The following is a 19,879-nucleotide window of genomic DNA, read 5'->3' on the forward strand; positions in this document are numbered from 1 at the left end:
AAAAAAAAAAAAAAAAAAAAAGAAAAAACAAACAAACAGAAAACAGTGTTAAAGAGGATATGGAGAAATTGGGACTCTTGTGCACCGTTGGTGAGAATGTTAAATGGTACAGCCACCGTGGAAAACAGCATGGTGCTTCCTCAAGAAATTAACGATAGAACTACCATATAATCTAGCAATTCCACCTCTCGGCACATACCCAAATGAGTTGAAAGCAGGGTCTCCAAGAGATGTTTGTGCACCCATGTTCACAGCATCATCATTCACGATAGCTAAAATCTGAAAGCAACTCAAGTGTTCATCAACAAATGAATGGATAAGCAAAATGTGGCATATTGAGTGAAATATTATTCCACCTGAAAAAGGAAGAAAATTCTGACATATGCCCCAACAGCAATAAGCCTTGATGACATTATGCTAAGTGAAATAAGCCAGCCACAAAAAGACAAATACTGTGATTCCACTTATATAAGAAACCGTACCACAACCAAAATCATAGAGACAGAAAGTAGAATGGCAGTCATTTGAGGAGATGGCACCTGGCAGGACTGGAAGGAGGTGAGGAAGCAGCAGGCCATGGCAATGCCTGGGAAGAGCATTCCTGGCAGAGGGAACAGCATGTGCAAAGGCCTCACTACACTGGCTAGAAAACTAATTCTATTATCAGTGGAGCTGCACCCTGACCTCACTGTAGAAGCAGCACACAGAGCTGGGATGGCAGTCAATTGGGCATCAGAAGTGGATTCTAGTTCTGTTGCTACTCCTCAGCTCCTTCATGGTCTGGGACCATGGCCAGTACCCCCCCTGATCTTTAAAGGTCCTGATAAATCAAACTGTCACTGGTCTGGGAGTCTGCAGGTGACTTGTGTTCTCTCAAGCTGCCTTCTTCTTCCTCTCTTCCAGCCTACTCACCTCTTAAAGTAATCCTAATCCCCTCACCTCCTATGCGCTGTCCCATATGTGGTTGTGGGATTGAGGATCATGGAGGACAAACACAGGAACAAAGACAAATATGTGAAAACTGATTACTGGCAGGATCCTACCAAGTCACTCTCTGGACCTCTATTTCCCCATCTGTAAAACAGGAATACTCCTTTTGCCTATGACATAAGATTGATGTGAAGATCCAATGGAAATACCTGATAAAGAAACTGCCCTGCTCTACACAGGCATTGTTATAAAGCAGCTTTCGATCTGTTCCCTGGTCATTCACATCCTAAATGCTAGCCTGTGCTCCACACTGAGGCAGGAAAGAAAAGCGGAGGGAATGGGCAGAGTTCATGACAGACACTCTATGAATAGTACCTGATTTTTAGCACCAAAGCAGGGGTGTCATCAGAGGGAGTTTTTTAAAGACAGAGCTCAAGGGCCTACTCTCAAAGATTCTCACTCAATAGGTCTGGGACAGCCCCAGATGTGTAATTACGATTTTTTTAAACTACGGAGTTGATTCTGATGTGCACTCATGGCTGAAAACCACTGATTAGTTCTACCAAGCCTGGCAGGTAAGTCCTATTATCATTTCCATTTGGGAGCTGGCTAACTAGAGCACAGAGCAGCTAATTCCTTAGATCACACAACTAAAAAGTCACAAAGCTGGCCAGGCGCAGTGGCTCCCGCCAGTAATCCCAGCACCTTGGGAGGCTGAGGCAATAGGATCACTCAAGCCCAGAAGTTTGAGACCAGCCTGGGCAATATAGCAAGATCCTCTCTCTACGAAAAGTAAAAAATTACCCAGGTGTGGTGGGGGGCACATCCCTTTAGTCCTAGCTACTCAGGAGGCTGAGGTGGGAAGATCCCTTGAGCTCAAGAGGTTGAGACTGCAGTGAGCCTTGATTACACCAGCTTGGGCAACAGAGTGAGACCTTGTCTCAAAAAAAAAAAAAAAAAAAAAAAAAAAAAAAAAAAAAAAAAAAAAAAAAAAAAAAAAAAAAAAAAAAAAAAAAAAAAAAGTCACAAAGCTAAAATTTGAATCAAACAGACTCTAAAGCCCAAGCTCTGATGAATCACTAAGTGCCAATGTTTCTTGAGGCCAATCAGCATTTATCTACTGCCCAACTACTTAATATCCTATGCAGCCTTGGAAACATAAAAGGCAATACCTAGAGATTGCATTAACTTTCAAAGAAAGCTTGATGGCTAGACTAACTCATTCATCTGGCATCATCAAGGAATTATGTATGCTCACAATATGCAAAGTTTATAAATAACTTTGAATGCTGAAACTTTTGCCTGCTTTTGATAGACTTCCTATTTTTGATGGTAATTCCAAAATGTACTTCACACTTTCTTGCTTTCTCAGAGAACGCTGAACAGAATGTACCTTTCCTCAGAGACTGGCTTCATCACCAATGAGCTTTGCACTTTCGCATAGTAATGTATTTGGGAACAAGACAGGTGTGCAGGACCCCTCAGCCCCTCACTAATAGGCCCCAAGTTGGCTTCGGTGCCACAGCCCATGTGTCTGCCTCTGGTAGAACCTTGCCTCTCACCCCATGGTAGGCTATGTAGATAGCCACACACTAACAGAACCAATGTGCTGCCTCTCATGTCATGAGGCCTTGACATGGCTGCCAAGCTTGTAAGGACCCTGTGCAAATTAAGAGCAAAATGGCCCTAAGGAGGAAAGGTACCGGGTGCAACATATGAGGGGATTCCAAGCAAGGGAAGATCCACACAGCATGGGGTTAACCTTCTTGGGCTGGGCACTGTGGTCACTGGTCCCCAAGTCCTCTCTTGCCCCTTCACCTCCCTGAATTTCTCTTCCTTCCTCATGAGTGCAGACAGCCTGCCTAGTAAGTGGATGGGTCATGGGTATGAGGCCTAGTGTAAGGTGCTAGTTTCAATCCCCTGGGAAGATGTGGGGACATTTGACCAGACATCTCCCTGCAGATACCAAGACTCCTGAAACTCTGAGCCCCTCCCCAGCGGAGGCAGGGCCATACCTGGAAAGACTGGCTTCCTAGCAGGGATTTATTATTCCACAAAGATCTGTGCGCTGGAGGTGTATTCTGATAGTGGGTTCTGGAGGCTCCACCAAGTGTTTGCCTTTGATCCATTGTGTGCAAGTCTTATCTTGGTGACAAAGGCAAGGGAATCCTTGTGGGGACTGGTATGATACTGCCACACTCACCTCACCCACAAATTCTGACACGACTCCAGGCACAAAGAAGGACCTCTGGGGTCAGGCAAACAGGCAAATTGTTGTGAAAGATCGAACAGCGTTTGCTCATCGTTCAGTCATCCAACAACTATTTATTGGAGCCTACAGTGTGCCAGGGACTGTTAAGTCACTGGGGAATTTGATGGAAAACCAGCTTGACAAGGTCCCTTTCCTTAGGGAGCTCCAGTCCCAACTGGGTAGAGAAGAGGGAAGAGTAAAGAATAAATATGGCAAGCCGGGTGCGGTGGCTCAAGCCTGTAATCCCAGCACTGTGGGAGGCCGAGGCGGGTGGATCACGAGGTCAAGAGATCGAGACCATCCTGGTCAACATGGTAAAACACCGTCTCTACTAAAAATACAAAAAATCAGCTGGGCATGGTGGTACATGCCTGTAATCCCAGCGACTCAGGAGGCTGAGGCAGAAGAATTGCCTGAACCTGGGAGGCGGAGGTTGCGGTGAGCCGAGATCGTGCCATTGCACTCCAGCCTGGGTAACAAGAGCGAAACTCCGTCTCAAAAAAAAAAAAGAATAAATATGGCAGGGCGTGGTGGCTCATGCCTGTCATCTCAGCACTTTAAAAGGCCAAGGCAGGCAACACACCTGAGGTCACGAGTTCCAGACCAGCCTGGCCAACATGGAGAAATCCCATCTCTACTAAAAATACAAAAACTAGCCGGGCGTGGTGGTGGACGTCTGTAATCCCAGCTACTCAGGAGGCTGAGGCAGGAGAATCACTTAAGCTGCAGAACAGCACCAGTGCCACAAACTCTGGGGTTGACCTAGGTCCGCCCAGCTGTAAAAGGGGAATAGCACTGGGACTGCTTCATGGGGTTCCTCTGAGATTAAAGGGAGGCGGAGGGTGCAGTTGAACCCGGGAGGCGGAGGTTGCAGTGAGCTGAGTCGCACCACTGCACGCCAGCCTGCGTGACAGAGTAAAACTCTGTCCCAAAAAAAAAAAAAAAAAACCACATAAACAAAGGTTATAAAGGGCTGAGGCTACAGTTTACATTTAACCAGGCTCCAAGGAAGACCAGAGTAGGGAACAGGCCTGGCACACAGTGGGCACTAATAAATGGGTGTTCTCCCCATACAAACCTCTTCTGTACCCTGCATCTTGGCTGTGGGGGCACCACTCTGAGCCCCCTGCCCTCTTACCTATATATAGTGATTTCCACTGAGCCCCACAGCTGAGGCAGGGTACAGGCCCCACCACCCACCCCAGCCACACCACAGATACCTCCTGTTACCCCATTCCAGTCCTTTCTGTGTGCTTAGCAAGATTAGCCACACTGCAGTGGTTAGGACCATGTGCTCTAGATTCAAATCCCAGCCTTGCTACTTCCTAGCTAGGTGATTTGGGGAAAGTCACTGAACTTCTCCAAGTCTGTTTTCTCATGTGCCATACTGCCAACCTCACCAATAGCTGATTAAACAACATAAAGCACGTAAAGACCCTAGCTTAGTACCTGGCATATACCAAGAGGTCTCTAAGTGTTGGCTCTTCTATGTTATTACTGTAATGAACAACAATAATAAAACTCTTTGCTGACTCCCCACTGCCTGCCAAGTCCAAACTCCTCAGCACAGTCAAAGCTCTCCTCCTTAGCCAGTTTGCCCTTCTGTTTTGTTTTGGGATGGCTGGAGGGCAGAAATAAACTCACCAGAGTGGCAGAGTATTGAGGGAAGGCAGGGACCAGAAAGAGTCTGTAGCAGACTGTGGGGATCGCAGAGCAAAAGGGCCAGTTCTGAGAGGGGGCAATTACAGCAGGCATCACTTGAGCTGAGCCTTGCAGTGTGCCGGTGCAGGTGGGAGGGGCAGACACTTCATGGTGGGACCCTCATGGTTGCCTGGTATAGGGGAGGAGCTGCAGAACAGCACCTGCGCCACAAACTCTGGGGTTGATCTAGGTCCGCCCACCTGTAAAATGGGAATAGCAGAGGGACTGCTTCATGGGGTTCCTCTGAGATTAAATGTGATTACACACATGAAGGATATGACACAGGGCCTGATCTCTTGAAGGGGATATAGTAGCTGTTGATCTCACCATCGTCGTCATCATCATGGACGTGGTTGAAGATAAGGCCTGCCTGGGAACCCTTAACACCAGGGTTCATATTAAGAATATTATGTGGTTGTGCTCTTACAGCAGTGGGAACAGTATGGCATTGCCACACACAGTATTTGACAAATAGATGGATAGTCAGAAAAATGGGCATTTGAAGCCTCAAACCCATTCCCAGTAGTCTGCTTCTACCAGTCATGCAGGGTTTTGAGGTGTTTTGAGCAGGGTTTGCTGTGGTCTGGGACTGCTAGCAGCATGAAGGCCGAGTTGCCCTTAGTACCAAGGATCCAGAGCAGGGCCCTCCCCAGTGTTCTGGGTACCACACTTCCTTGCAGAGAGCCTGAGACCAGAAATAAAGGCGCGAGCAGCCACGTTGCCAAGGCTGTTTGCCATGGCAACATCAGGGAGTGACTCGTGGGCCGGCTGCTGCAACTGCTCAGGGCCTGGTTGGTTTCTAACATCTCCTCGCCTTCCCTCTGCTAAATGACTGTGTTCTGCCAGGCAATCACAAGGAAAAAATACGGCTGCAGAACTGTCGGGAGCATCTATCTCTCAGCCAAGCAGAGCTTGCCCGGCTGAGTTCCCAGACAGTGGATCCCAGACAGTTGAGTCCCAGCTACTCAGAGCCCGCCCTGGCCAAGCAGAAAGCAGCCCAGGGCTCTGTCTTGCCACTGCTGAGTGACCTGAAGGCATCCTCTGGTCTGTTTCTAGTCTGATTCCTCCCTTCAAGGTAAGGGCATTAAGCAAGATGGTCTCTAGGGACTCCCAACTCCCAGAAAGCTCAAATTGACATTTGTATGTTTTATATTTTACATCATTATCGTTGTCATCATCCTAGTGACTACCATTTATTGAGTGCTTACTATATGTCAGGTGATGCTGCCAGAGTTATCTGCGGCTATCCTTTTTTTTTTTTTTTTTTTTTTTTGAGATGGCGTCTCACCCTGTTGCCCAGGCTGGAATGCAATGGCACGATCTTGGCTCACTGCAACCTCCGTCACCTGGGTTCCGGCGAGTCTCCTGCCTCAGCCTCCCAAGCAGCTGGGATTACAGGCATGCACTACCATACCCGGCTAATATTTGTATTTTTCGTAGGGATGAGGTTTCACCATACTGGCCAGGCTGGTCTCAAACTCCTGATCTCAGGTGATCCGCCCTCCTCGGCCTCCCTAAGTGCTGGGATTACAGGCATGAGCCACCGTGCCCGGCTGCAGCTATCTTAAGTTATCCTACAGAAAGAATACTATTATTATCCCCAATTTGGGAAATAATATATGAAGAAACTGGGATCAGAGAGGTTAAGATACTTGCTCAAGGTCACACAGCTAGTAAGTCATAGAGCCCTGATTTAAACCATAGGCAGTTAAAACTCCAAAGCCCAGAGCTCTTAACCACTATGGGGTATTTCTTCTCCTCTCTTCAAGTGGCATCTCATTAGATGTGGTTCCTAAGTCAGTATTGTGACACTTGCTAAGGCTGGATGGGAACCCTCGTCACCTGCCCCAGAAGTAGAGAGGAAAAAATGCTCTGCAAGAGGAACCTCGGGGCCTTGACTAGATCAAGGACCAGGAGCTCAGCGGGAAGACAAATGGTAGGGTCGGCATTACATGTGTCTCTTTAATATTAACAAGGGTTTCTACTCATTGAGCATTTCTGAACACTTTACAGATACTGCCTCAACTATTCTTCACTAAAACCCTTCATAGTATATTCTACTGTGGGCCCCATTTCCTAGATAGAAAAAGAAGGCCCAAAGAAATTCTCTGCCAAGCTCACAGGGCTTTGCCCCAAGCAGATCTCACTCCTACAATTCAGAGCCTTCTCAGCCACTAAAACACTTAAGGCAAATGTTTGTTTTCTTACCTAAAACACCAGTCATTACAGGCCTTTGAGGGTAATTAATCAATGACTTTATCCTACCATTTGTGAAAGTCTCTCAGGTCTTGTCTCTGGTCTCCTACTCTAGACCTGGGTGGTAATTTGGTCTCTACCCTGAGGAAAGGGCAGGGTGCAAGCGCAGGAGCCCAGATGCCACCAAGAGCCTGTCAACCCTGTGTCCAGCCCAGCTGGGTGACCTCAGGCCAGGCCCTTCCTCTCTGAGCTCTGTGAGCCCAGTTGCTGACCCCTCGGCTCTGCCTCCCTCACTGGGTAAGTCTGAGCATCTCATGAGAGAACTCATGGTCAACTGCAAGGGGTGCAGTGGGACCTTTGGGAATGACAAGAGTAGGAAGAAAATGCCGTCTGTCCAGATGTGGTGGGAGACCTTGCCCCAGGGTCCCACAGCCACCCAGGGCAATGGTGTCTCTCAGAGGGCTACCCACCCTGGCCCTCCCCAAGAGCTAAGGCCCACCACACCCCCCAAGACCTGACACTGGAAATGGACCTGCCGGGGAGTCAGGCCTGGGTCTCCTCCAGCTAAGCAGCTGGACCTCAATGTCCTCTCTTCTGGAAAAGGCAAGGTGAACCTGACATCTCCAAGGACCCCTGCCCCAAGCCTGCAAGGAGAGAGAGCTGCTCATAGCCAAGGTTCAAATCCCAGGGTAGCTCCTCACTAGCTTCGAGACCCTGAGCAACTGACCCAACCTCCCTGCGCTTCAGTTTCATCACCTACAAAAGGGGAAAGCCAACCTCACAGTTATTGGGAGAAATCCATGCAATAGCACTAAGAAGTCTCTTCAGATACGCAATGAAATAGTCACAGATGAAATGACATGGAGTAAGAGTGGCTGCACATCTTTAACAGTGGACGCTGGGTGATGGGGGGATGGGGATTCACCATACTGTTCTCTCTACTGTCTACTTCTGCCTGAGTTGACATTTTCCATAGTCAAATGTTTCAAATACAAAGTTCCTTTCAGAGAATCTGACATTGAAACATATAAAACACTCTTCTGGGCAACCACAGTGCTAGCCCAGGATAAAAATAATTTCTTGTCCTCCCAGAGCTTTCAGTCCAGTTGTAGGATTAAAAGCACACACCAGATACCATGGGATAGAAAGTGGCACATGTCACGTGGGTGGTGGAAGCAGCACAAGTTAGCTTCGAGGCTTTCCAGAGAGGACAGCCTTTCAAGAGGGGGCTTAAAGTTCAGGTAGGCTACGAATACACTAAAATGACAGGGCTGGTGGTGAGGAGAGGACATTCCAGCTGATTCCATCAGACTTGTATTAGCCCTTCCCTTCTCAGGAACACATGGACTGAAGATATTAAACAAGAAACAGTATCTGCCCTGAAGAGGCTCATAGTCTAGCACATTCATTCACTCAGTAAGGACTGATTAAATGTCTGTTATGTTTCAGGCACTGATCTATTCATTGCGGTGGAAAACAAGGGGGATGAAATGAATGACAATCCTTGCCTTTGGGGAGCTTAACCTCCAAGAGTGATTTCCTAACACTTAATGTGATCTATATGAGAACAGATATGTATATCTACTATTTGGTGCTTATTATATGCCAGGCATGTGTTACGTGCTTTAAATCCATGTTGTCATTCAATTTGCATTGACTCCTCACAACAATCTTTTTTGTTTTTTTGTTTTGTTTTGTTTTGTTTTTGAGACAGTCTTACTCGGTCACCCAAGCTGGAGTGTAGTGGCATGATGCCGGCTCACTGCAACCTTTACCTCACCGGTTCAAGTGATTCTCCTGCCTCAACCTCCCAAGTAGCTGCAATTACAGGCATGCACCACCATGCCCAGCTAATTTTTGTATTTTTGGTAGAGACGGGGATTCGTCATGTTGGCCAGGCTGGTCTCAAACTCCTGACCTCAGGTGATCCACCCGCCTCGGCCTCCCAAAGTGCTGGGATTACAGGCGTGAGCCACCGCGCCTAGCCTTTTCACAACAATCTTAATCATCATATTGTCCCACTTGAGGAAATGGAAGCTGAGAGAGGTTACGTGACCTGCCAAAGACCTCGAAGCTGGCAAGTCACAGAACCAAGACTCAAACCCAGTAAGGGGATTTCAAGGTCAGTGCTCTGCTAGCCCTGCGTACTGCCACACAGATGATGGAACAGCTGGCTTGGAGGGCAGGGAGAAAGTATCGCCAAAATGATGCTTGGTGAGCAGGGCTCGCAGGATGAATCATGGAAATGGAGACGGAGGACACAGAAAAGAGCAGCTGAGTCTAAGCCTCCAGAAGGAAAAATCAGGGTTTTCCTGGGGAGGTACAGGATCCCAAAGTAAAAGCAGACAGCTCAAGATAAAGTCAAGGGCCTAACTCTCCAACTTAAAGTACCTGAAGGGCCTCAGAAATCAGGTTTCAGGTTAGGCTTTAATTTTAAAATATTGAACAGCTGAGCTATCAAGCCATCAAAGTCGTGGAGGACCCTTAAATGCCTATCAGCAAGTGAAAAAAAAAAAAGCCAACCTGAAAAGACTACATACTGCATGCCTCCAACTATACAGCATTCTGGAAAAGGCAAAACTGTGGAGGCAGTAAAAAGATCAGTGGTTGTCAGGAGCTGGGGGACAGAAGAAACGAAAAGGTGGAGCATAAGATTTCTAGGAGCATAAGAAACTACTCTGTGTGGTGCCACCATGGTGGATACCTGTCACTTTCCATTTGTCCAAACCCACAGAGGGAACCCTAACATAAACTACAGGCTCTGGGGTGACCATGATGTATCAATGTACGTTCATCAATTATAACAAATCTACAACTCTGGTGGGGGATATTAATAATGGGGGAGGCTATGCACATTGCGGGGGAAGGGTACAGAGATGGCAAATCTCTGTGTCTTCCTTTCAATTTTGCTGTGAGCCTGAAATTGCTCTAAAATAATAAAGTCTTAAAAGAAAAAAAAAAAGTACTGGGGAGCCATGGGAGACATGTAAGCAAAAGAGTGATGTCAGACTGCACTCCAAGAGGACTGATCTGCCATCAGGGCTAAGACAAAGTCTAGTGTGGCAAAGATCTGTTTGGTAGTAACAGCAGGAATCTAGTTATGAACAGGAAAAAAAACATAGATCAGAAGGGGAAAAGAACAGAAAGGACAATCCAAGCGATTCTGCATCAGCTGAGTGTCAGTGGGATGGATGTGAGGCACTCCGACTACCTTGAAGGAAGACAGACAGAAACTGACCCTGATCGTTTTCTTCCAAATGACTTTATTTGGGTTCCCTTCACCCTCACATAATAAAAATTATGCTTCTCTTTGTTACGCAAAAAAAAAAAAAAAAAGATTGCATGCATGAAAATTAGCTTCATACTTAATCCTGTCCTTCTAAAAGTGCTTCGAAGAGAGAATTATTCCAAGTTTCATGAGCAGCAGGTTAACGCTCATTTTAGATACACTGTATTATTTCACTCCCAACCCTGAGAGTTAAGGCCTATTATCCTCATTTCAGGGATTGAGAAACTCAGGCCTAGAGAAGCAGAGGGATTTAAGAGTTCTGCATTCTTTCTGTACAATCAATGTGCCTTCATTTGCTCAAGGTGCTAGAAAACAATGAAGAACAAAAACTGAGAGTAGTCCCTGTCTTCAAGGAGCTTGGAGTCAAGTGGTCTGAGAACACTGCCCACCAATGCTGGTTCTTCTACTTACTCAAAGGTAATTAATTAGTCTTCCACAAGTCAGTGAGTTCTCTGAAACTGTAAGATCTGTACAACTGTGCAACAGCACCTACATTTTGCACAATCTCTGAGAATGAAATGTAGTAGTGCAAACAGAAGGCTAAGAAAACTGCATGGGGTCTAGGGGATACTCAGTAAACATCACTGATGATGACAATGATGAAGGAGAAGACAAGAATCAACGCTGCAATGTTCTTGTTATGCATTTCCAAGCCTGAGTCCCCTTTGGAAGGCTGCTTCTCACTTGCGCCTTGAGTCTTTCTTCTATTATTCCAGAGGAAGAAGGAAGAGGGTGACTCACGTGGCATAGTGGAACGTCTGCCTGGCCTGTACCAGCTGGGGAGAGGAGGGCCCAAGGTAAAGGGGAAATATGAGCCCCTGGGGCCCCGCTGCTGGGCCATTGCCTTTCCTGGGTTTCACAGGCATCCTGATCATTAGCACCAGCCAGGGAATCCCAACGAAAATGGAGCCCAGGTCTCTGGTGAACATGACCCCTCTGGCTCAGGTGAAGAAGTTACTCGCCCTGGTCTCATACAGATGAAGAATGGGGAAATTCACCCAGTGAAGGCTACACTTCAACCTGTTCCCACACACTATACATTTGTCCAAACCCACAAACTAATTTGAAAAGGAAGTTGGCCTTGGCTCCAAGGGGTGTTTGGAGCCATTTTCTCATTTCTCCATGTGGCAGGGGCCCGTTCTGGGTGCTCAGTCCCAGCTTTAGGACAACGAGGGGACAGGATACCAAGAGCAAAATGGGCCAAGGTCAGAAACACAGAACCACAAATGGCCCATGATCATATGGGGAAAACGTTCAGCATCACAAGCAATCAAATAAATACACATTAAAACAATAAGGGTAATAGAATTTATTGACGAACAGACTGGTGAAAATGAAAAACAATGAAAACATCAAACAGTCGTCTGGATATAGGAAACCAGATGTTCCCAGACCATGCTGGTGTGCAAATAAGTACAATCTTTCTAGAAGGCAATCCAGGAATGGGTTTACAAAATGCCTGCACAGTTTTTTTGGTGGAGTAATTTCACTTCTAGGAATAAAGGAAAGAACAAAGAGATACACACAAAGATATTCATTTTAGCACTGCTTACCATAGCAAAATAAAAAAATTAAACAACTTAAATGAGTAAAAGATTGATTAAATACATTCAGTTCAATCCTCAATGAAACATTAGATAACCATTAAGATATTAAGCAGAATATTTACTGATGTGGAAAGATGCTTACAGCATATTGTTTGGAGGAGGAAAAAAAAAAAAACAAATTACAAAACAGTGCAATTCCAAGTTACAAATCAGTATATTCAGGATGACCTCCCTTTTTTTTTCTTGAGACGGAGTTTCACTCTTTTGCCCAGGCTGCAGTGAAGTGGCTCAATCTCGGCTCACTGCAACCTCCACCCACCCCTCGCCCCGGGGTTCAAGCAATTCTCCTGCCTCAGCCTCCCGAGTAGCTGGGATTACAGGTGTGTGCCACCACACCCAACTAATTTTTGTATTTTTAGTAGAGACATGGGGTTTCACCATGTTGGCCAGCCTGGTGCCAAACTCTTGACCCCAGGTGATCCACCTGCCTTGGCCTCCCAAAGTGCTGTAATTACAGGGGTAAGCCACTGACCCTGGCGACTCTATTTTTTTAAGAACAAGATGTGATCTAGATGAACAAGAAAGAAACAGTCTAGAAATATACATCACAATAGTGGTTATCTTTGGGTCATGTTACATATTTCTAATTTTTTTTCTTTATGCTTGGCAGCATTTTCTAACAATTCTATAAATATTTTTAAATCATGAGGGGTTGGAACAGATGATTTCTAAAATTCCCGCCAACTCTGACATTTTGTGCGTCTGACTGATGCCGTAAGCGACTTCAAATAGCCCATTAGTGTGGGCTTGCTGTGTGGCCTTTGGGGCCTAAGCCTTTGCCCACAGCTGCAGCCCTCTGCATTCCTCTCTCCCATAACTCGCTGCCCAGCTGTCTCCCCTGCCAGCCTGGGAGCCTCTGCTTGGCAGGACACAGCTGCACTCCTGTCTGTAATCCATGTGCCTAGCCAAGGGCTAAGCAAAGGAACACAGCTCAGCATGCTGACAGGTGCCATGCAGGCACAAGGATAAAAGCCACAACTCTAGTGCTAGAATCTTACTGGACACCAGACTCACACAAAGTGCCTGGTTGTATAACACAGATGCAGAAAACCAGAGGAGAGAAAGCAGGGCTCGCCGGGCTGGGAGGGCCTACCAAAGGAGAAGGCCATGCAGGACGGGTGGGTGAGGGCACTCCGGCCTGGACACAGCCTGAGCAAAGGTGAAGCCACCCACAGTCCTTTGGGATCCATGCCTCAAAGTTTTCCAAGAAACTTTCGCAATCCTTGTTCTGTTAAATTTCTGTACTTTGGCCCCAATGGGTAAAAGTTAAGTATCCTAAACAGAAGTCCTGCCTCTAAATCTAACCCTGGAATAGCCACCGAAGACAACAATCTTTTGGGACCGAGACAATGAATTGCCATTTAATCCACTGTCCCCAAAGCTCCCAAAGAGAGAGGGAGGAGGGGCGGGTCAGGGAAAGGTTGGGGGAGGAGAGAGGGTTGCAGGCACAACCAGAACATCTCACATGCAAACACGGCTCACCCCCACCACCAGGCCATTGGATTCTCTTGCGGCACCACCAGCCCCATTTGACAGATGGAGGAAATGAGGCTCGGAGAGTTCAAATGGCTTGCCCCAGGGTCACCCAGCCAGAGAGTGGGGAAGGTGACTCCACTCAGGCCTTCTGACTCCAAGTCCAGTGCTATTTCGAGGTAACACACAGGACCTGGAGTCAGGAGCCCTGGGTGGCTCTGTCACCCTCTGGCTGCGTGGTCCCGTACAAGCCGCTCACTCCTCGCAGCCTCTTTCCCCAACTGTAAAATGAGGAGGCGCACGCTGGGCCCGCCCAGGTCCTTTTCCGGCTGGGCTGTGCGAGCCTTCTAGGGGCGGCTCAAAGCTCATCCTATCAATTACATTTCCCAAGTTGGGCCGGCAAAGATCACCAGAAGATCCTTGGGCTGTCATGTGGTTAAATAAAAAAGGCAAATGTCCCAGATTAACTTTCACTGCACTGTTCCTGCTGACACCTGATTACTCAATTTTCTAGTTTCCTTAGGTGAAATATTTCTGCTAGCTAGGCTCGCTAGGTGGCTAAAAGGGCAAAATAATTAATCATTGCTAAGCCAAACACTGAAGATGGAGTTTAAATCCGGGGTACGGTCCAAAGCGGACAGTTCTTGCCATGGGTCCCTGAAGGAGTCTCCGGCTATTTCAGGCCTCCCTCCTCATCCGCATTTCAGCGGAGAGATTAGGAGACGCCCCCAGGCAATTGCGAGATCTGGGGACAGAATCTTCCCTGGAGAGACGCTGCCCCTCCTCCCGAACTTAGTCCCCCTAACCCCAAGCTCTCGGCTCCGGGAGTACGGAGGCTGGGACCCCGCCTTCGGCGCAGACACCGGCGCGGGGCGTGTGACGGAGCCTGGCGACGGCGGCTGGAGCTCCACCGCAGTTTCGTCAGAGGTAAAGGTACGCGCCCGGCGCGCACACACACACACACACCCGCACGCGCAACCCGCTCACCACACACTCCCCCGACCTCGAGAAGTGCAATCACACACCACCGGCCCCTCCGGCCTCTACCGTGAACCCACCCGAGCGTGCCTGCCACCGACCACGCGGCCCCGCGGCTCCCCTACGCAGCGGCGTCTGCAGCTGGCCAGGGCCTGCCTGCCTCCCGCGTGGCGGGCTTCCTGCCACGCCGCGCCGTCCCAGCAGCCAGCCTGAAGTCGCCACCCGGAGTCCGTCCGGAGCTGAACGTCTAGGCTGCGGCGTCCCCTCCAAGTCGCGTTTCACCGCAAGGAGTCAGCTTGCAAGCCTCTCCCCGCCCACCCGGTCCCATGACAGCCGCTGCCGCCCAAAGACTGGCAGATTATAACAAGAAGCAAAGTTTCCCTCTCTCTCCTCCCACCTCCCTCCCCCCATCTCCGCCTTCCCCCTCCCTTCCACTGTTATGCAAAACGGGCCGGCACCGGCGCTCCCACTCCAGGTACTAAATCAGCCCCCGCGAGCCGCGCCCGGTTCCGCCCGGCTGCCCCTCTCCGTGCCCAGGCGTGTGCCAGCACCCAGGGGCTCCTCAGATGTTCCGCTGCAACCCCAGCTTCCCGGTGACCCGCAGCCGGGCGCCCAGAGAAAAAGCCCTAACTCTGGAGCCAAACTTTATGCTTGCAACAGGCATTGGGTGGGGAAAATGGGGGAAGGGGTGGGGGGCGCGCACACCTCGTGCTGACATTTTTGGTGGCTGCTTGTCCCAGCAGCACCCTTCTCCCAGTCTCCAAGCCACCAGCTTCCTCGCCTCCCCCCACCCCGCGGCACACCAGAGCACTCTCTCCTGTCACGCGCGTGTCGCCAGTGGGGCTCCCGGTCTCAGCCAGAGCCTGGGACTCCGCCTCGCCTTCCCTTCCCCCTGCATCGTGGAGCGCGCGCCGGGACCGCGCGCCGCAGGGGGACCCAGGCGCCCCCAGACAGTCCTTCCGCCCCCATCCTGCCTGGCTTTTTCCCCCAGGGGGCTCCGCCGGATAGCGAAACCAGGAAGACGCCGTCTCCGCCCGCATGTCCACGTGCCCCGCAGACCCCTGTGCCTTTAGCCGGCAACTGGCAGGAAACTACGCGCTGCGGGCTCGGGTAGACATCCGCGGGGGGCCAGCAACAGCACTCGGGGGACTGGAGGCTGCAGGACTAGAGGACTCCGGAGACAGAGGCTGCGCCCGTGCCGGGGCCACAAGTCCACGTGAAAGTACGGCAGCAAGTGCCGGGCGCTAAGGGCGCGCCTCCAGCACCCAGCGACTGCCTGAGGGTACCCCACACCGTGGCGCGCCTCCACCTGCCCAAGGAAGCGCGGTACCCCCCAGCTCTGCCCGCGGGGGGGCAGACTCTAAGCGGCCAAGGCTAGACCCTCCCCAGCGGCCGTAGCGCCCCCAGCGCTCCAACATGCGCGGGGAGACCGCCGGCTCCCTGCCCCGGTAACAGAGCGCATCGCAGGGCGCCTGGAAGGGGGGCTCTGCAGCCTGGAACCCCCAGTTCCCCAGGGCGCCCACCGCTGCCTACCGGCCTCCGCGGCTGCGGCTGCGGCCCCCGCAGCTCAGCACCCCTGGCCCCGGGCCCGAAGCCCCGGCCGGCCGTACCTGCGTGTCAGCGAGATAGTTGAGGAAGAAGGAGGAGAGCTCTTCGTCCAGCAGCGCGCCGCAGTCGTTCCCCGCCATCTTCCAGCCGCGGCTGCAGCGTGCGGCGGAGTCAACGCCGAGCCGGCCCGGGGGGAGGGAGCCAGCGAGCGAGCAAGGGAGGAGGGAGGAGGGAGCGAGGCCGGCGGGAGGCGGAGGGCGGAGCTCGAGCCCCCGGCTGCCGCAGGGCCACTGGCTGCGGGGGCGGGGCCGCGCGGCGCCCGCGGGAGCCGGGGGTCGCTCACCCACTTTCCTGCGCCTCGTCTGGCGCGGCGGCCGGCTCCAGCAGCCCTCAGCCGGGGGAAAAGCGCAGGAAGCCGGGTGGCGGTGCCCTAGCCAGCAGCCCGATGCCTGCGCAGCAATGCGGGCAGCCCCCCGCTCCTGCCAGAGCGAATCACGTTGCGTTAGCGCTGGGCGGGCCCTGAGAGACAACCTGCTTCTTCTGCACAGCGGGGAAACTGAGGCTCAAGAAGACAAGGACCTCGTTTGAAGCCACAAGGCACATCAGTTGCAAGAAGAGAAAGCTCAGGCCTTACTCCCCTGGAGGACTGACTTTCTCTACCCAAGTTACCAGGCCAGAGAAAGAGGGAAAAATACCATAGATCAAAAGCAGAAAAATCAAGGAAGGCTCCTTGGAGGAGGTGGCATTTTTGTCTTTCACTTGAAGGGTGCGTTTGCTTATGTTCTGTGTTAAACCTGATCATATCTCTCTCTCTCCCATCGTCCCCCAACACCCTACCCCCCAAAAACTTCAATGACTTCTCTTACCATGGCCCACAATGCATGAAGGGGCTGGGCTCCTGCCAGCCTCGGGCCCACTCACAACGAGCTTGTACACCCAGCAGCCATTCACCTGGTAATCTCTTCAGGGCATCAAGCCATTTCCTCTCCTTCCACCTCCCCCATCATGGGCTCCCTTCGCTCCATCGGCAGGCCTTTTTTCTTTAAAAGCTGGTCACAGTTGCCATTTTACATTTGTTGCAGTGAAGACTTAATCTTTGTATCTCTTCTTACAAGACTCTAACACCATGAAAGCCGGGCCTAAATCTGCTTTTGTACTTGCTGTATCGGCAGTTCCTGGCACACAGTAGGCACTTAAATGATGTGTTAACTGAAAAAGCTGGAGAATTTTCTCTACCACCACCACCACCACACATTATACAGAAAAGGAAACTCACTGTCAGTGTGCACATGGAGTGACTGAGCCAGAACCAGCGCTCAGACCTCCTGACTCCAGGCTTGAACTCTCATCATCATGCCCTGTTGTGTGCCAGACAGGAGATGAGGGCACTGCCGGGATGAAGGCAAGAAGGCGGGAAGCTTTAGGTCAGTTTTATTGGGCACTCCTGCCTCCTGCCCTCCTCCCACCTTACACTCATAAAAGCTGCCCCACCCTGCCCACCCTACAAGGGCTCCCTTCCAGTGGGAGAAGGAAACAGAGGGAGAGTCCCCGGCACACCTGCTCAGACTTGAACACCAGGGCAAAAGCTTCCTTCTCCAGTCTGAGGTTCCCAGAACCGCAGGGCGTGATTTCACTCTTTGGGCTTAAGGCCAGTGTGCTTTTAAGGAACAATGCACTCCAACAGAGAGCCTGCATCTAGCCTCAGAGCCCTAGACTAGGAGTCAGGAGTCCCGGGTTCTGTTTCAGGCCCTGCTACATCTTGTTCCAGTTTCCAGCAATTCAGGAGGTGAAGAGCGTGGGCTCTGGAGTCACACTGCCTGATTTGGAACCACAGCAAGTCATTTAGTCCCGGGCCTCGGTTTCCTCATCTGCACAAATGGGAACCAAAAAACTACTTACTTCATAGGGATGTTTTGATGATTGAGGAGATAATATGTGTAAAGTGCTTGGCACAGCACCTGACCTCATGAAGAATATGCTAAGCGCTCTGTTCTTCTGTTTCCCATCTGTTAAAATGAGAATAAGAAATATAGATCCCTTGAAGGCACCGGCCAATGTTACTTGCCTTTTTTTCCAGCACTTAAGGCTTACCTTGGACTCCAGTATATTCAGATTTGAATCCTGGTGCAAACTAGCTATGTGCCCTTGGTCATTTACTTAACCTCTCTGAGCCTCAGTTTCCTCATCTGTAAAGTGGGGATAGCAATGGCACTGCTCCACACAGGGATCTTGTGAGGATGGATTGAACAAAACAATGCAATTCATGTAGAGCCATGTAAAGCCTGGCCCTGAATCTTGCAGATAGGAAATGCCCATCATCACTGTAGTCATCACCAATATCACCAGTGTCATCACGGTTAGCACTAAGGACTTGAACTCTCCCCAGACCCCATTTTTTTGCTACTGCCCTGGGCACCAGAGTCAGAGTCCTGTGGGATGGTTTCCAGAGATGTCCCTTCCAGGCCCCACCTGGCCCAACTGGAGGTTTGTCCTTTATAGCCCGGAAGCCAAACTTGGAGTGTCCCCAAAACCAGCCATCTCTGCCTTGGGCCTTACAGAGCTACAGTGCCATTTACTGCCTTGCCAGAGAAGACCCAACAGCACTTTCCCAGAGGGACTTTTTCTTTTTAAAACTCCTGTGTTCATAGAAAAGCCACACATTGCCAAACGTTAGAGACTTTCTCACCAATCACTATATCCTCACAGCAGGCTTCTGGCTGGCAAGAAACTTAGGTGCAAAAGGGCCTCACCTGAGATATCTTGCCTCCTTTTCAAAAGCATATTGTTCCAGAAATTCCTTCATCACAGGTCACTCACAGAGTCTCAACCTCATGGAAAAATTTGAAGTTCCTCTGGTCCATGGAAAAAAATCGAAGTTCTTGATTGAGATTCAAAGTCCTTGGCCTGGGTGTAGTGGCTCATGTCTGTAATCCCAACACTGGAAGGCTGAGGCTGGAGGATCACTTGAGTCTAGTTTGAGAATAGCCTCGGCAACATAGGGAGACCCCATCTTTACAAAAAATCAAAAAAAAAAAATTAACCAGATGTTAGGATGCACACCTGTGGTCCCAACTATGTTGGAGGCTAAGAAGGGAGCATCACTTGAGCCCCAGAGGTTGAGGCTGCAGTGCGCTATGATCGCATGGCTACCCTCCAGCCTGAGACCCCCATCTCAAAAAAAAAAAAAGCCCTCAAAAACCCTGAGGTGCTAGATGATCTTGTGCCATTTGCTTCTCCTCTCTGAGGCTGTTTTTCTACCTATAAAATGAAGGAGCTAGCCTAGATGAACCTCTGCAGAGTCCTCCAGCCCAGATGTCATGGCAGTTTATGGACATCAACCAAAACTTAGAGCTTTTCTGTACTGACCATGTGCCCAACACCTGAGTTTATAGCATCTCTAATCCTTCCAGCAACCCTCAGTAGGGTAAATCATGATGTTCATTTTATGACTGAAGAAACAGATGTTTAAAGGGGGTCAAAGTGGTTGGCCCCAGACTACAAAGTCAGAGACACAGCTCAAATTTGAACCCAAGTCTGTACTGGCCCAAGCCACAGACACTGGAAAGGGAGTGTGAAAAATGAACCAGCTAACCTCCCCAGGGAAGCTAGAAGGGTGGCGCATTTCCTGTTTTCTAACTTCGAAGCGAAGGGCAATCATAATGCCGAACTTGGACATTGTGTGGCTTCACTCCTATCTTCTCTGCCTTTTTATCAGCCTTGCCTCCCTCAAGATCAGTGAAAGTGAGCCTTGTGCATACTTAGTGCAAAGCCCAGCACTCTCCAGGCTCCATGGAAATGGCTATAGCAAATGAACCTATTTGACTTGAATATTTTAGCCACTAACGACAAATCCTCAAAAGTTCAAACCTCAGCATTTTCTCCTTTCCGATAATAAGACAATGCTTT

At 49.9% G+C, this 19,879-nt stretch overlaps 1 protein-coding gene across 4 annotated transcripts in view; it reads right to left on the bottom strand.

Moving 5' to 3' along the window:
- Nucleotides 1-16,198, bottom strand: part of PPARGC1B (PPARG coactivator 1 beta) — a 120,187-nt gene extending 103,989 nt beyond the window's left edge. For 2 of the 4 annotated variants that reach the window (XR_001826130.2, XM_037739549.1), the window contains exon 1: nucleotides 16,036-16,191. Coding sequence is in view for 3 of the 4 variants with exons in the window: in XM_037739549.1 (XP_037595477.1) it covers nucleotides 16,036-16,113 (78 nt within the window). In the remaining variant the exon portion in view is untranslated. Of the gene's footprint in view, nucleotides 1-16,035 lie in introns of all 4 variants that reach the window. The other 2 variants (XM_017531325.2, XM_017531324.2) reach the window with 1 other exon arrangement.
- Nucleotides 16,199-19,879: the final 3,681 nt, after the last annotated feature.

This window comes from Cebus imitator, unplaced genomic scaffold, assembly GCF_001604975.1.
Source record: "Cebus imitator isolate Cc_AM_T3 unplaced genomic scaffold, Cebus_imitator-1.0 Scaffold71, whole genome shotgun sequence".
Taxonomy (NCBI): Eukaryota; Metazoa; Chordata; class Mammalia; order Primates; family Cebidae; genus Cebus; species Cebus imitator.